At 47.2% G+C, this 16,716-nt stretch overlaps 1 protein-coding gene across 2 annotated transcripts; it reads right to left on the bottom strand.

The window, feature by feature from the left end:
* Positions 1-2,290: 2,290 nt before the first annotated feature.
* On the bottom strand, positions 2,291-15,349 carry SLC1A6 (solute carrier family 1 member 6). 2 transcript variants are annotated; one of them, XM_008157850.3, is made up of 9 exons: positions 15,145-15,349; positions 14,317-14,454; positions 12,715-12,919; positions 11,901-11,943; positions 11,075-11,418; positions 7,584-7,817; positions 5,847-6,041; positions 3,223-3,357; positions 2,291-2,514 (listed from the first exon to the last, which is right to left on the bottom strand). In XM_008157850.3, exons 1-9 carry the CDS (start codon positions 15,347-15,349, stop codon positions 2,319-2,321), a joined length of 1,695 nt encoding a protein of 564 aa, XP_008156072.1. In that variant the 3' UTR covers positions 2,291-2,318. The 2 variants fall into 2 exon arrangements, with proteins under 2 accessions (XP_008156072.1, XP_054572808.1); XM_054716833.1 differs by lacking the exons at positions 2,291-2,514; positions 3,223-3,357; positions 5,847-6,041; positions 7,584-7,817; positions 12,715-12,919 and having other exon boundaries at positions 11,369-11,418.
* Between the last annotated feature and the right edge of the window lie 1,367 nt (positions 15,350-16,716).

The raw sequence follows: 16,716 nt of genomic DNA, 5'->3' as shown, positions 1-16,716 counted from the left end.
CTCATTGGTTCCTGAGAGGTAACCTTTGAGCCCTTGGGATATCTTGCCTGATAAAAGTGTCTTTTGGCCTGGCTGGTGTGGCTCAGTGATTGAGCATTGACCTATGAACCAGAAGGTCATGGTTCGATTCCTGGTCAGGGCACATGTCTGGATTGCAGGCTTGATCCCAGTAGAGGGCATACAGAAGGCAGCTGATCCATAATTATCTCTCATCATTAATGTTTCTATCTCTCTCTCCCTCTCCCTTCCTCTCTGAAATCAGAAAAAAATATTTTTTTAACAATTACATTATTTTTAAAACATAGGAAAATGTTTTATTTATTTATTTATTTATCTTAATCCTTACATGAGGATATTTTTCCATTGATTTTTTTTATTTCTTTATTGATTAAGGTGTCACATATTTGTCCTCATCCCCCCATTCCCATCCCACACCCCTCCCCACAGATGCACCCACCCCCCTGTTGTCCTTAACCATTGGTTAGGCTCATATGTATGCACACAAGTCCTTTGGTTGATCTCTCCCCCCTATCCCCACCCTCCCCTACCCTCCCTCTGAGGCCTGACAGTCCGATAGATGCCTCCTTGTTTCTGGGTCTGTTCTTGTTCATCAGTCTATGTTGTTCATCATTTCCCCTAGATGAGTGAGATCATGTGTTACTAGAAATATACTTATAAGAACTGAATGTGAGACGAGCAATAATAGTTATGCTGACAGGCAAATGAATCAGTCTGTAGTGAGTTTCTTTCTGGACCAACAGTTCTTTTGAGACCCAATTTCAATGTCCACCAGTTCCTTATGTGTACATGTCGGCACTGACTTTTCAGCTCTGGATGGTGGACAAATGGTGGTAATGCAGATCCGACTCCCTCTGGTTTGGTCTTGCCCGAACCCAGGGGCACGGCCTCACCCAGACTCAGGGGTGCACGGCCTCACCCGGACCTGGAACCCAGCATCACCCGGGCCGCGGGGCGCATGGCTTCACCCAGACCCAGGGGTGCGTGGCCTCGCCTGGACCCGGGGGCGCGCGGTCTCACCCAGACCGGGACCCAGCCTCACCCGGATCCAGGGGCGCACGGCCTCACCCGGACCTGGGATCCAGCTACACCCAGACCCAGGGGCGCACGGCCTCACCCGGACCCAGGGGCGCGGCCTCACCCAGACCCAGGGGCGCGCGGCCTCACCCAGACCCAGGGGTGTGGCCTCACCCGGACCCGGATCCAGCCTCACCCGGACCCAGGGGCACAGCCTCACCCGGACCTGGAGACTCCATTGATTTTTAGAACAAGTGGAAGAGAGAGGGAAAGACAGAGAAATAGTGATGTGAGAGAAACTCATGGATTGGTTGCCTCCTGCACCTGTCCCAAACAGGGCCTGGGCTGGGGAGGAGCCTGCAACCAAGGTACCTGCCCTTGACCAGAATCGAACCCGGGACCCTTTAGTCTGCAGGCTGACACTCTCTCCACTGAGCCAAACCGACTAGGGCAAAAAAAAATGTTTTTTTAATTTTTTTAAGTGTCTTTGTATGCTTGTAGTCTCGAGCTATGCCAGGTAGTCTATGCTGGCAGTGTAATATACAGCAAATGCCTGTTTTTGTTCACTGGGCAATGCTGTATTAGTTTGATCTCTGGGGGACCTGAAGAATGAGTAATTAAGGTCAACAGGCACTTCACATCTACACAACTAACTCCCAATAAAAACCCTGGACACCAAGGGTCAGGTGAGATTCCCTAGCTGGCAATTCTTTATGTGTTGTCATGCATTGTTGGTGGCAGAAAAAGTGCAATTCCACTAAGAAGGGACAACTGGAAGCTCCCCTATGATGTCCCCTGGACCCTGCCCCATGGGCTTCTTGCCTTTGCTGATTTTAATCTGTGTCCTTTCACTGCAATAAACCAGAAATGTGAGCATCGAAGCTTTCCTAAGTTTTGTAAGTCCTTTTAACCAATCATGGAACCTGAAAGTGGTCTTGAGGACCTCCCAACACAGAGGCCATGGATATTGTTTTATTATAAAAAATAGTGGTTTCCCTTTACCTCCTTCAATTACACTGCTCCTTAAGAAAATAAGGAACATGAGATGACCCCTCACCCTTTGAACCTGAAGCTTCCTATACCCACAACCCCAGGAAAAACATTTCCAATTTCCACCCTTGCCCACCCTCCCTCAAGTTCTCAGTATAAGCTCAGAGAGAAATGAAGACTGTGGACATCCTTTCATTCCTGCTCCTTTATCTTAGTTTCCCCCAAACACATTAGACAGAATATGTGTTCAGGGTGTGGGTCATTCAGGCAGTGGGTCTTTCCCAAGACACCCCTCACATGGCACTCTCATTGCCACCCCGTCCCCTGGATGCCCCCTTCTCTTGTGCCATGAGTGACTTGTAGGGCTTCCCCAGGCTGGGGAGGGTGAGCTCAGCTTCCTGCAGATCTAGCTCCCGCTGAGACAAATGCTCAATGACGGCTGCTCCAATGGCGTCCCCCAGCACATTGGTCATTGTGCGAAGTCGATCCCTGGGGCAGGGAGAGGAGAGAACATTAACCATTAACTTCCATTAAGGCTGGAAGAACACCAGAGGGGAGATAATACAGCAGAGGGGGTTCCCTAAGTCTGAGAGTTGGGGGGTTCCCCAGGGTCAAATGTGGAGTTCCAATCCAATTCCAGACCAAGCAGTCTCCTCCCCTCTCTGTCCTCAGTTCCCCTCCTAACAGAAAGAGAATGGAGAAGAATGAGTAATTAAGGTCAGCTCTGATATGCTCACATTTGATCTCAGCAACACAAATTTTTTTAAGGATGTAAACATTCAATATAGAATATTAGGAGTTGTGAGCTGAACAGCATACAGAATGAGGAAGTCCAGACTTATTTTATGTAAACCTCCTATTTTTAAAGTTGAGACTTTTAAAAAAATATATTTGCATTCCAGCTCTGTCCCACAGATCACCTTCTGTGACTTCTACATAAAACAGGTAAAAAGGGGCTTTTATGGTTGATGGGTAAAACCTCCATCACTTATCTCCTTTTTGCCCTACTTCCCAAGGTTAATTCTATGGACTTTGGGATCCACAGGCCATGGTTAGGAGTATTCCCTAAGTCCCCCTTTCACTCTAAAATTCTAGAACTCTGTGTCCTTGCTAGAATGAGGACCCATAGGTTGGGGAATCCTGAATGGAAAGCAGGGGTTCGAGGAGAGATAGCAGCAGGGTCTGAAGGACACTCACAGGAACCAGTCCACAGCTATGATCAGCGTGATGTCTTCAGTGGGCAGGCCGACTGAGGTGAGCACAATGACCATGGTGACCAGACCCGCCTGGGGAATGCCAGCAGCCCCAACACTGGCCGCTGTCGCAGTGATACTGCACATGGAGAGAGAACACAGGGAAGCAGGAGACGAAAAGGGAGAGATGACCAAAATAGTGAGAAAGAGTATGCAGAAGGAAAGAAGTGAGTTCCCAGAGCATTTTAAATTAAAGTCCCCCAAATAAAAGGCAAATCCAGGGTGATTCATGGAGTGCCCGTACAGATAGCTCTTCTCATCCTTTGTTGGGATCTGGTTGGTAGTCCATCTAAGATGGACTTTTGAACATTTAGACAACTCATATTGTAGATGCAAGAGTAGGTTTTTAAATGAACTGCCTTGTGGGCTGGAAGAGGGCAGAAGAATCACCCGGGCAGCAGCCATGAACCAGGAGATTGAATTCCCTGTATGCACATATATTGGAAATAGGTAGGTTGGTACAACTGCCAGGAATGGAACTCTGGAAGAGGGGCCAAGTTTAGAACCAAAAGAAGAATTGTCTATGATGCTGAGCAAGTAAAAAATAATTATATATGGTTTTGAAAAACTAAAAGGTAGAACCCATGGAAAATAAAAGAGACAGTGGCCCAACATCAGGTACAAGTCTGACTGGATCAAGAATAAGCTAGATTTTTAGCTCCTACATCAACTCTGATTGCCTGGTATGGGGTGCTAAGAATTCTAAAGCCACTGAGCTTGCCAGGAAAGGCTTTAGTGCCCTGAAGTTACACCCCTCTATCTGGCAGCCTTAAAAGACCCTTCCCAAATTTTATAATTATGAACAAGGAGCCACTTAGGACACTGAGCCAAGATGATGTCTCTATCAGGACAGTGACTGAGCACTTGGGTTCGTGGACAAAGAATGGACTTTGGGATCCAGTAGACTCCATTCATTGGCCACATGACCTTGTACATAAACTCAGAGCCTCTATTTCCTCATCTTATAGATTATTGTGAACAGTAAGAGAGCACAGTGCTTCATGAGACTATCTCCCCTAAACACCAGCCCTGGCATGTGGTTGCCCTCGGGAGGCACATAGCGCACTCTCAATGGAATGAGCTAATTCTAGCTTGATCCAAGAAGCCAACTCGAACTTCTTTGGGTTAAGCTCAGATCAGGTCCAAAGTAGGATCTCCCAACCAGCCAAGAAACTGGCCCTTGGGCCTCTATCAGCACAGGAGTCACACTGAGTGTCATCGTCCTCCCCAATAAATCCCTGAATAAGAGAAGAGCCTTGTAGAGCTGTGTCCAGCACATTCTACCCAGCCTTTGCTGGGAGTGCATGCAGAATCCTTACTACCAGGAACCCAAGCCGTGATGAAAATCATCCATGGCACCTTCTCAGGACCCTGAGTCAGCTGCGCCATCTGATTTCAAAAGACCCAGTGCAGAACCATGAGTGTGTTGCTCACAGCCATATTCCCAGCTCCTGGAACCGAGTCAGTACTACTACAATAAACATTTGCTGACTGGTTGAACAAGAGGCTATTCCATAATAGTGAATACTTATGAGACCTGTTACAGGAGCCACAGGAAATAGAGAACCCCAGCCCCATGAGCTCCAGGTACTTCCTGTGCACATGAAGGCAGCATTGGGTTGCTGCATGTGTGGGACAGAAGAAGGCCGGTCTGGTGACTCAAATCCTACCCGTGGGCAAGAGAATCTGAAACTACTGCCCACATATATGTACCTCTGCTTCCTAACACAGCTTCCTCCCACCCATCCATCCCTCCTCCCACCTCATGCTCTGCATTTACCAGACTCTCTACCTATTCCCACTAGGTGACCTTGGGCAAGAAACTTAACCTGCCTCAATTTTCATTTCTTCCTCTCTAAAACAATTATTTGACTCACCAAATGGGGTGTGGTGGGAATCAAGCAAATGGGCACGAAGGCACTTTACATAAGAATTCACAGAGCCTTCAATAAGTTAACTAGTTCAACCCATATTTATTGAGCATCTACCATGTGCTATGTAACTAGTAGAAATTCCCATAGAAGAAAAGCCTGGCCCAAACAGAGCTACAATCTAGTGGGGGACGTGGGCAATAAGCAAATGAATAAGTAAAATATTTACTAAAACAGATTGTGCCATGGAGAAATGGTTCAGCCTAAGAAAGTCCAGACGTGCAGTTTTAAATAGGGTTTTCAGGGAATGTTTCCCTGAAAAGGTGACATTGGAGCATAGACCTGAAGGAGGTGATAGCATTTGCGCTATTTTTATAATGATTAAGTTAGAACTTCTGGGTGATGAGGCCCAGGAATCCATATTTATAACAAGAATCTCAGGCCATTTGGAAAATACTGGACAAAGGGTCTCCCACAATAGCATGTGAGAGGAGATCTGACTGAAACACCCCAGCTCATGACAGCCTCGGATTGCAGTCTTACCTTGAACCTCATCTGGCATGGGTGACTGGCCTCTACCCACATCTCCCTGCTAGCACCCAAGGCCTCCCTTGACCTTGAGCTGCCTCCTCCCCTAGCCACGCTAAATGACTTCGTAGGTCTCAACTGCTGGCAGGTCCCACAAAGACTATCTCACCTGATAGTTGTGATCTGGCCCAGGTTGAGCTCGTAGTTGTTGACTTGGGCAATGAAGATGGCTGCCAGAGCCTCATAGAGGGCAGTGCCGTCCATGTTGACAGTGGCCCCCACAGGCAGCACGAACCTGGTGATGCGGCGGTCCACACCCAGGCCCTCCTCCAGGCAGCGGAAGGTAATGGGCAGTGTCGCAGAGCTGGGAGAGAGAGCCCCAGGGGCTGAGAGCAGGGGATGGCGGTGCGGGGCTGGAGCAGCAATAGGCCAAAGGAGGGTTCCCCTTGAGAACACTGGAAGGCCAGGTGGAAGCCAGAGCCAGGGGCAGACGGCAGGGGTCTAACATTTCAGAGGCTGACAACTGCATGCGGAAGAGGGACTCCTCACAACACAGGGAGCACACAGCAATGGTGTCCTCCAGGCTGAAGCTTCCTTGTCCCAGTTAAAGCCAATAGCTTAAGGATAATTACTACACTAGTTCATGCCACTAGTTCACTCTATCTATCCACCCACAGAAAGGGAGGACTAAAGGTACTCTGGCTTTCCTCCTCTCAGGGCTAAGAGAGGGGTATTATAGAGGACCACCATTCCTCACTCCCCGTGTTTGGTCAAGGAGTGACCTCAGCTACCCTAATCCTCTCGGCCTCTCTCCCTACCACTCCCTAGAGGAGGAAGAGTGACTTAACTGATTGGTGAGTTTTGTCAAAAAAGTGGGCGTCTCATTTGGGAATCAGCCTGTCCACAAAACATGTGCCCCATCTGGTCAGCTTTATGTCATGCAGTGAGAAACCTGAACACAGAGAGGGCCTTTGGGTGTCCATCCCCATTCAAGCCCCACCTTCCTCCCCTCCCCCCCCTTCCCCCTCCCCCGCCCCCCACCCACCCACCGCCCAAAATTACTCTCTTCAGAACTCTTTCCCTAGACATTGCCCAGACAAGCCCTAGCTCGGGCCCAAGTGAGTTCAATTCTGGGATACAGTGGTATCAGTCCTACTTGGCCACAGATCAAAAGGCACATTCACCAATCAGCATTATGGGCAATAAAAAAAAACGATATTTTTCTTCCATCTGGTTGGTGTTTGTGATACATTTCAAATTATTTTGAATTTGGATGAGGGAAAGGGCAGCTCTTTATTAACCACCTGAAACCCCCCAAAAAAGAGAAGGAAGCCAAGAGAGCATCCAGGCACCATCTCAAAGAGAGTGAGACTCTCTGAGCTAGAAAATGACTGGGAACATGGGGCATGTTGGAGCCCTCATCCTAACCTCAAAAGTGGCAGCTGGCCCTAGCTGGTTTTGCTCAGTGGCTAGAGCATCGGCCTGCGAACTGAAGGGTCCCGGGTTCGATTCCAGTCAAGGGCACATGCTGGGTTGCAGGCTCAATCCCCACTAGGGGGCATGCAAGAGGCAGCCAATCAATGATTCTCTTCTCATCATTGATGTTTATCTCTCTCTCTCTCTCTCTCCCTCTCCTGTCTTCTCTGAAATCAATAAAAAATATTTTTTTTAAAGTGGCAGCTGGTTCTCCTCCACATAAAATAGAGACACAGGAAAGGAGAAAAGGGGTCAGGAGAGTCAGCCCAGGACAAAAACAGTGCCCAGATAAGCCACCTTCAGGAACCCCTGACATTACTGAACAACTCAGAAGATGCTCTGCAGCAGGGGGAGGGCAGGTACCCTAGAAGAGCCCGTGAAAGACAAATAAACCTAGGAAGTGTACCAGTGTTGGGAGACAAGGTCATACCTGGAAGACGTGCCCATGGCGGTGATAAGGGCCTGCAGCATGCCCCCGATGAAGGGGAAGGGGTTCCGGTGGGTAATGAGGAAGTAGATGAGAGGCAGGACACCACCAGCATGGAGAAACAAGCCCACAATTACAGTCAGGGTGTACATGCCCAGCTGACCCCCCAGAACGGCCATGTCTTCCATCTCTAGGATCTTCCCAGCAATCAGGAACAGGATGCCCACAGGTGCGTACCTGGGCCAAACCAGACACCAGTCAGGGCTCCCTCATGACTTCTCCTACAAGCCCAGAGCTGGCATCCCCAAGGCTTTGCCCCTATAAAACCCGAGAGCAAGACAGTGCCCAGCATTCAGCACTCAACACCACCCACAAACATGTCCTACCTGCTCTTCCTGCTCACCTACAGGTCAATCTCAGACAGCAGAAAAGTTCCTACAACTCCATGGCATGCAATCTTATAAGGTCTCTCCTTCATCCACACCCCTATTCAAGTGCCCCTCCCCAAAATTACTTTCTTCAGGACTCTTTCTCGAAACATCACCCAGACAATCCCTAGCTCTGGCCTTCTAACTTCCCTATGCACTGCCCCCAACTCTTCGTTCTACACCTCTCATTCCATGCCCCCATTCTCTTGCCTATAAGTGCATATTCTCACTCATTCACTAGCCCTGAGCTATTTCACCTGGATTTCCCACAGACATTTTAAATAACCTATCTCATCAAATCATCTGTTTATTCATTCACTCCATAAATATCTATTGAGCACCTACTATGTTGCAGTCACATAGCCCCTGTCCTCATGGTGCTTATATTCAAATGAGGAAATTATGCAGTACACATAGAAACATGTAATTAAAAGAACTTCAGGTGGTGATAACTGCAAAAGATAGTCATTGACTGGGGCTGCTTAAATGTGAGAGGTCAGAAAGAGCTTCTCTGGCCGAAACCGGTTTGGCTCAGTGGATAGAGCATCAGCCTGTGGACTGAAAGGTCCCGGGTTCGATTCCGGTCAAGGGCATGTACCTTAGTTGTGGGCACATCCCCAGTGGGGGGTGTGCAGGAGGCAGCTGATCGATGTTTCTCTCTCATCGATGTTTCTAACTCTCTATCCTTCTCCTTTCCTCTCTGTAAAAAAATCAATAAAATATATTTAAAAAAAAAAAAAAAAGAAAGAGCTTCTCTGAAGAGGTGACATTTAAGCTGAAGCCTAAATCATGAGAAGGAACCATGTGTCTCTGAGAGGGAAGTATTGCAGGCATAGTTCAAAGACCGTGAGATGAGCATGAGCTGGGTATTGGAGGAGCAGAAAGAAGACCAACTGGCTGGAACAGTGAGTGAAAAGGAGAGCAGAGGAGACAGAAGTGAGTTCTTCAATGGCTCACCTGTTTTCCCCACACACTAACCCATTGCTTAGTCTTGTGTGTGTGTGTGTGCAAGTGATGCCATCATTCACCCATCACTGGGCTTCAATTGTTATTCCTCTCTCTTTAGAAATTGAAGTCTGTGGTTGGCCATTGTCATGGTAGATGTGTTGGAAGAGGTGAGGAATTCTCGGGAATTTGGTTCAACAACTTGGGTCAGAAATCATGAAACTGAAGCTAAATTGTGAGAATGAGGATGCAGGGTCTTCTCCAGACAAACTCAAGCTGGTCTCAGGGTTAGCCCTGGTCAGTGGTTGTTGATTTATCTCCAAGTCTACACCTGTCTCTGTGATTACTCTGCAAACTCCTTTCCCAACTCTCTCACTTCCATCCTTCCATCTCATCCTCTGCAAAATTCCTAACTCTGAATCAATTGCATATCACTTCTCTCCTTCTGTACTCAGCCACTTGGAACATATGGATATTTCCCCCAACCATGCCAAGGACCCCACTATAAACTCATGGTTCTCAATTCAGTTGAGCCTTCAATACTCATCAAACTTCTTGCTTATCCTTGATAAGCTCCCCTCCCTTCCCCCTCAGCTGCTTTTCCAAGTTCTTAAATTGGCCTCTAACCCCCTACACAACTTTAAAATTATTTGGGATGATATACTAAGTCTTTCTTGATTTGGAACCAGAGAGCCTTGATAACATCTTTCACCACAACTCCCAAGTTACAGTATGCTCCTGCCTTCCTGAACTCCTCACCATGCTCCAAACTACTCAGGTTTTTTCAGCTTTGCATGGTCTCTTCCCTCTAATTGAAGTACCTCTTCTCTCTTTCTGTCCTGTTGGATTCCTACTCACTTCTCAAGGCCCAGCTAATAGGTGACCTTCTTCATTACTCCCTCCTCAGCTTCCCAGAAAGAGTTCACTGCATATCCCTCCATTGGCTCCCTTCTCCATGTTCACACTTTTTAATGTCCCATTACTATAGAACAGGCATCCTCAAACTACGGCCCGCGGGCCACATGCGGGTGTTTTTGCCGTTTTGTTTTTTTTTACTTCAGAATAAGATATGTGCAGTGTGCAGAGGAATTTGTTCATAGTTTTTTTTAAACTATAGTCCAGCCCTCCAACGGTCTGAGGGACAGTGAACTGGCCCCCTGTTTAAAAAGTTTGAGGACCCCTACTATAGAACCTTCCACCTTGTATTATATTGATCTAGTATGTGTCTGTCTCTCCCAAGACTTTGTAAGCTCCTTGAGGATAAGGACTAATGCATCTTTGTTCCAGAATTCAAGACAATGTTAGCCTGGGAAATGTCTGCTAAATAAGAGAAGAAATGGGTGCCCTAACCGGTTTGGCTCAGTGGATAGAGTGTCGGCCGGCAGACTCAAGGGTCCCGGGTTCGATTCTGGTCAAGGGCATGTACCTTGGTTGTGGGCACATCCCCAGTAGGGGGTGTGCAGGAGGCAGCTGATTGATGTTTCTCTCTCATCAATGTTTCTAACTCTCTCTCCCTCTCCCTTCCTCTCTGTAAAAAATCAATAAAATATTTTTTTTAAAAAAAGAAAGAGAAGAAATTAGTGAAGGTGTGAAGGGATTTAAAGAATAAATGAATACATGCATCAATTAAGGAATAATTAGTGAGTGGATAAATGAGTAAAAAAAATAGTAAATGAGATATGAATGAGAGGGAGAGTGAACAAATGAATGTGTTAAGTAAATGGATGAATGAATGCAGGAAATATCTGAGAGAGTGAATAAATGCAGAGATGAATAAGTGGGTCCAAATGAATTAATGACTGAATAAGTAAGTAAATTAATTAATTATGAATGAGTTCATGAATGAATTTATAAGTGAATGAATGTATGAATGAGTGAATTAACCAATGCACAGATGAATACAGAAGTAAATGAGTGAATAAATCATTGCAGAAAAGAGTGAATAAATAAGTGATCAAATGAGTAAATGAGAGAGTGAATTAACCTATGCATATATAAATGACTTTGACCAAATGGTCCTGATGACCCTGTCAGCAGCTGCCCCCCTGACTGACTTCCCATCCCTGGCTCCATCCCTTCCCTGTGCCATCACCACTCACCCTATCACAGTCCAGCACTCACCAGATAATGATGCCCACCAGCCTCATAATAGCCTCATTGAGGCTGTCGAAGAAGTCCCGCAGGACTCGGCCCTTGTGTTTCATGCCACCAATGACCAGCCCAAAGGCCACGGAGAAGACCACAAGGCCCAGGGCATTGATGCCATTGGCTGAGCCAGGCACAGGCACAATCTCCTCAAAGGTCAGCACCTCCTGCAGGGTGCCCAAGGCTCGTGTGACATTTTCCAGGAGGCTGGTTCCGTTCTCCATTGAAGATGGAGGAGGCATGGAGGCGCTCTGCTCAGATCCATTCTCTGTTCTCACAACGGTCCTGGTTACCAACCTTGTGCTGTACTGCGTCTTGAACTGAAATATGGAGAGATTTGGGGCCAAATTCGATTCAATGGATGCATCAGAATCACCTGAAGAAATGTCTTTCAAACACCAATTCCTGATTCTCACAGCCTAGAGAGCCTTATTCAATAGATCTGATGAATGAATGAAAGATTTGACCACTGCACAGAAGAATGAGTGAATGAGTAGAAGAATGAGAGAGTGAATGACCAGATCATCGAAGAATGAGTAGAGTCTGCATTTCTCACAAGCTCTCTGGGCAATGCTCAGATTTGGGGGCCTGTCTCCAGTCAAAAGCCTTGGTTCCTCCTCTAGTACCATCCCCAGGAAGCCCTTGGCCTACATCCTTCTCTCTAACCCTCCCTTGAACATCATGCCAATGGCCATTGCCCTGTCAGGCCCGTCTTCCCACCCCTGATCCCTGGTCTGTTCGCTCAGCAGCAAGCTCCCACCACCCTCCAAGCCTCCTTGATCAAACTGTACTTTTCCCTGACCTGTTTGAAGCAGGCCTCCACAAGGTTGGGCGGAAACATATTTCTGCAGAAAAACATCAAATAAAGGGAAGAGATTAGCTGTTAGAAAGACGTCTAGGATGATAATAGTAATAACAATAGCAAAGGCAACAGTAATAATGGCAGCCAACATTTGAACACTTACTCTAGTCCAAGCTAAGTAAGCTAAGTGCCTTACCTATATGTTCTGATTTAAACACGACAATATCCCTAAAAGCGAGTGCTATTGCTGTCCCCATTTTACACACACACAGAGAGAACAAAATATTTTATGTAAGTTACCCAAAGCTACATAGCTGCTAAGGCATACAGATGGGCCTCAAATCCATCTCAGGTCTGTCTAAATCCTATAGTAGGACCCTATTCACATACAGGGACTTCAATTCATGTACATGTGCCAGTGATGCCTCAAAAAAAGAATAAAATAAACCAGACAGCTCCTGCACTCCTCCACCTCCCCCCAAGTCCGCGGCTAGGGTAGAACTATGGCTAACCTTAATTGGGCTGGCAAAATCTTGCTGTTCTAAGAGAATCATTCACCCTCCAACAGATCTTGGGAACAGCAAACATCATCTGTCCTGAGCCTATTCCAAGATATAGCTTCCCTAAGCTAAGGGTCAGCTGCTCTCAGAGAATTTGTGCAAAACTCCAAGCCAGAATATAGACATCAATAAAACTAGGCTCAACTTGGATGTTGCACTTTCAGGCTGGGTCAGCCTGTCCCCTTTGTTTCTGCTTGGGTATACATTGTTGCACATAGGGCCAGAATTCCCATCAAAATTAGAAAGGACGTCACCTGACCAGGTCCATGAAGGCATCAGCTGTAGGGATGGTCTCAATCCGGCCCTCACGGTGCAGACCCTCCTTGGAGCCCTTCCCAGGATGGATGATGGTGACCATGAGGATGCCGATGAAGACCGCGATGACCGTAGTCACCATGTAGTACACAGCTGCCCGCATCCCCATCCGCCCCGTTGCCTTGTTATCCAGGGATGCCATACCTGGAGGACAGGTGGTACAGCCCCAAGCATCTCCATTCACACCCCACCATCCACTCTCCCATCCAGCCACTCCTCTCCCCATACAACCAGCTCAACCATTCCACCAAGCATCCCTTCCTCCTACACCCACCCAGCACCCACACCATCATTTTTGACCCATATCATCATTCTTCAAACCCCATTCTATTTTCTATATACATCTTCCTCCCCATCCTTTACCCAAGCATCACTTAACCAAGCTTCCCTCTACTCCAAGCTAACCTTTCAACCTCATCCCAGCCACCATTTACCGCTATTGTGCACTATAACCTCACTTTTGTTCCACTATCCACCCCATAGCGACACCTCCCTGCAACCGAGCTCACTGTACACTATCTGTAGTAGATGCTTTTGGTGCCCTATCTAGACACCCTTTACCAGGCTGATACCCCTATCCTTCAGCTGCTGAGTGTGTTGGCTGCTAACAGTTCATGCTGCCCGCTTCCCTGAGAATTGTGCTCAGAAAGACCCCAAGGCAGACCTACAGTCAGTGTCTGGTACAAAGATTCAAAAATCCAGCTCTTTTGACTCCAATGGGACCAGAGTTGGGAGGAACAATTCTGTGGTGTGGCTCATGCTCCAGAGCTCCCTCCAGAGGCCAGTCTTCTGAACATCTCTGCTTAGTTTCTCTCCCCACCTCAACCTCTTCCCTCACTTCCTCACAGGTTTCTTTGAGAGCAGTCCTGAATAAATTACCTGTGCAAATATCCCCATTTGTGCTCTGCTTCCAGGAAACCCAACCCAAGAAAGCATTTTCATGCCTTTGTCTTCATGCCTATCACAAAATCTGGAGATTGGCAAGCAACCACACCCATTTATTCACATATTAATCTGCATCTGTTTTAGTGCTACAGTGCCTAAATTGAGTCATCATGAAGGAGGCCATATGGCCCTTAAGGTAGAAATATTTACTATTTGGTCCTTTACAGAAAAATGTGCTGACCCCTGCATAGTCCATCCCACCCCCACCCACCATCCTGTCACCTCTACCTCAAACACCTGATCCATGTCACACTCCCTGACCATCCATGCCATATACCCCCTACCTTCCCTGGCTCTCCCACCACAGCCTTCCTTTCACCTCTGCATGATACTAAGCTCCTGGCATGCTGGTATTTTATCTCCAGTGAAAAGTATGGAAAACTTACTGAGATAAGTGGTATAGATAAGATGGGATCTAGAACCTGGGTCTGATCAGGATCTGGGCTTTAGCCAAGGACTCTGGGCTAGGTGTACACTCCATGTTTGAGGTCCTAAATTAGGGAGGTGGTCCCATGCTTGATACCACTTTGGCTCCAGGTTTAAGCTTGGGCTATGGGGTGGGTCTTGGAGGCCAACACTGGCCGGGGCTCTCTCACCTGTGACCAGGCTGGAGACGATGAGCGGCAGCACCAGCATTTGCAACATCCTCATGAGAAGCTCTCCAGGGAAAGAAAAGTACTTGATCTGGCGGTAGGTGAGCTGGTATGGGCGTAGGCCAAAGGCCAGGCTGACCCCTAGGGAGTGGAGTTTGGGTCACTCAGCCCCAAGCAGGTGCCATCCATCCCAAGAAGGGTGTGTGCCAATGGAGGTGAGAGAAAAAGAGCAGTGTGTGTGTGTGTGTGTGTGTGTGTGTGTGTGTATTGTAGAAATGAATGGATTTATGTTACCATGTTGATACTGTGTAAATTTGTATGTAAAGATCTGCACACATGCACGCATATGTGACAGCATACACTCATTTATGCATGTGTCTGTACTTGTATATGTGGACCCATGCACATGTTTTTCCCATGTGTGTATAGAGGTGTGACTTATATGTATATAGTTCTCAAATATGGAAGTGTATGTGTATTTAAGCTCAGAGTGTGTGCAGAGGAATGTGCGTGCAAGTTCCAGTATGTGTAGAACTGTGTGAGTTTACGTCTTTGCAAATGTAAGTTCTGTGAATGCATAAAAATAATGTGTTCATGTTTGTGTATTCATATACAGAAAGTGTGCACACATACATATACATATACATATGACATTGTGTGGGCACAGAGCTGTTTTTGCATAAGTGTGCACTATCTGTGTGTGTGTTCTACACAGGAACGGTCACTGGTAGGACAAGACGTGAATGTGTGCAGGTGAGAATGAGTCGGTGGAATGAAGAGACGTGCGTGCAAGGAATTTCCCTGAAGTCCCCGCCCTCCCAGCCCACTCACCTATGATCACAGCGCTGATGGTCAGCAGGATGAAGGCGTTCCTGCGCAGGAAGCGCAGCACGTGTTCGCAGGTCATGGTCTGCAGGCGCAGGCGCGTGCGCAGTGCTCTCTGCTGCATGCTATCCTGCAGCCGCTGCAGCCAGCCCATCCTGCCAAGCCGCTGGCCACTCTCCCGCAGAAACAGGCTGTTGGCGTGGCTGCTCATCGTCTATCTCCGGGGAACAGAGGGCCCTGGGCCTGGTGAGGAACAGGACAGAGTAGGAGGTGGGCAGAGGCGGGAGGGTGGCAGGGTGGAGGAAGCTGGTGAGAAACTCGAAGAGAATCCAGACAGCAGGGGAGGGGCATCTGCTGGGATGTGCCCAGGCTGGGACACCGGAGGACCCTGCCTAGGGTTCAAGGGTCACGACTTGGCAGAAAAGAGTGAAGGTCTCAGAATTGCTTCCCTGCTTGTCTGGGAAGGGGCAGGGAAGGAGACCACGATGTACTAATAGGTTCTTTTGCCATTCCCTGACTCCAGCCCTGTCCTTATTCCACAAGATCATCACAAGCAATTGGTGGCTGTCCATCTAATAAACCAATCCAACAAGGCTACTGCATGCAGAGCCCTAACCATGGCTCCTTGGGGCTAGCGCCCACTCCATTTTAATGTGGTTTTGTGTCTGGCCTGGAGACGCTCACAAATGGCCTTTCAACAACAAAATCAATGACAGCAAGTGCCTGGCAAACCGTAGGTGCCTAATAAATGCAGCTGCTCTGCCTGAGTGCCTGGGTGAGCAACAGGAAGGGAGAAGAGTCTCTTGGGAAGGAAATGGTTATAATCCTTGACCCTGGTGGTCCTTTAGGATCCACCCTTGAAGGGAAATGTGATGTTCAGAATCTCACTGTTTTCCCTACTTCAGACTTTTGTGTCTGCTCTTTAAATTTGACCATATCCATATAATCTTATTCACGTTCTAAATAAATGTATCTCAAATGGAAACTTTAGATACATTGGGTCTTTAATTATGGGGTTTTTTTTCATCTTTATTGTTGAAAGTCTTACATATGTCCCCCTTTTCCCCATTGACCTCTTCTAGCCTGCCCCCGCCCCCAGCCCAGCTAATTATGTTTTAATACACATTAAATAAAATACATATAAAAATAAACACCTTCCTAACCTTTTACCAACTAAACACCTTACATCAAGCATGCCAAACCCCCGGCTCGGGAGTTTATTTAAACGAGGCCTGTGGCCCGTGAGCCATGAGTTTGACATGCTTCCCTTACATGTATAGGGCAGCATAGAAATTGTGACTTTTGTGGGCCTGAGGAACTTTTATCTCTGTGGACTCCATCCTCCATTAAAAAAAATATAATAAAATTGTATTTCACAACTGCATTGATATAAAGATGAATATATAATCTTGGAACTAGGTAGAGGTGATGGTTGTACAACATTGTGAATGTACCAAATGCCACTGACTGCCACTTTGAAATGGTTGGTTCTCTGTTATGTGAATTTCACCTCATATTATTATATATTAAAACTAGAGGCCCGGAGCATGAAATTCGTGCATGGGGCGGGGGGTGTCC

Source organism: Eptesicus fuscus, chromosome 6, assembly GCF_027574615.1.
Source record: "Eptesicus fuscus isolate TK198812 chromosome 6, DD_ASM_mEF_20220401, whole genome shotgun sequence".
NCBI lineage: Eukaryota > Metazoa > Chordata > Mammalia > Chiroptera > Vespertilionidae > Eptesicus > Eptesicus fuscus.
This window is presented reverse-complemented; position numbering and strand designations above follow the sequence as displayed.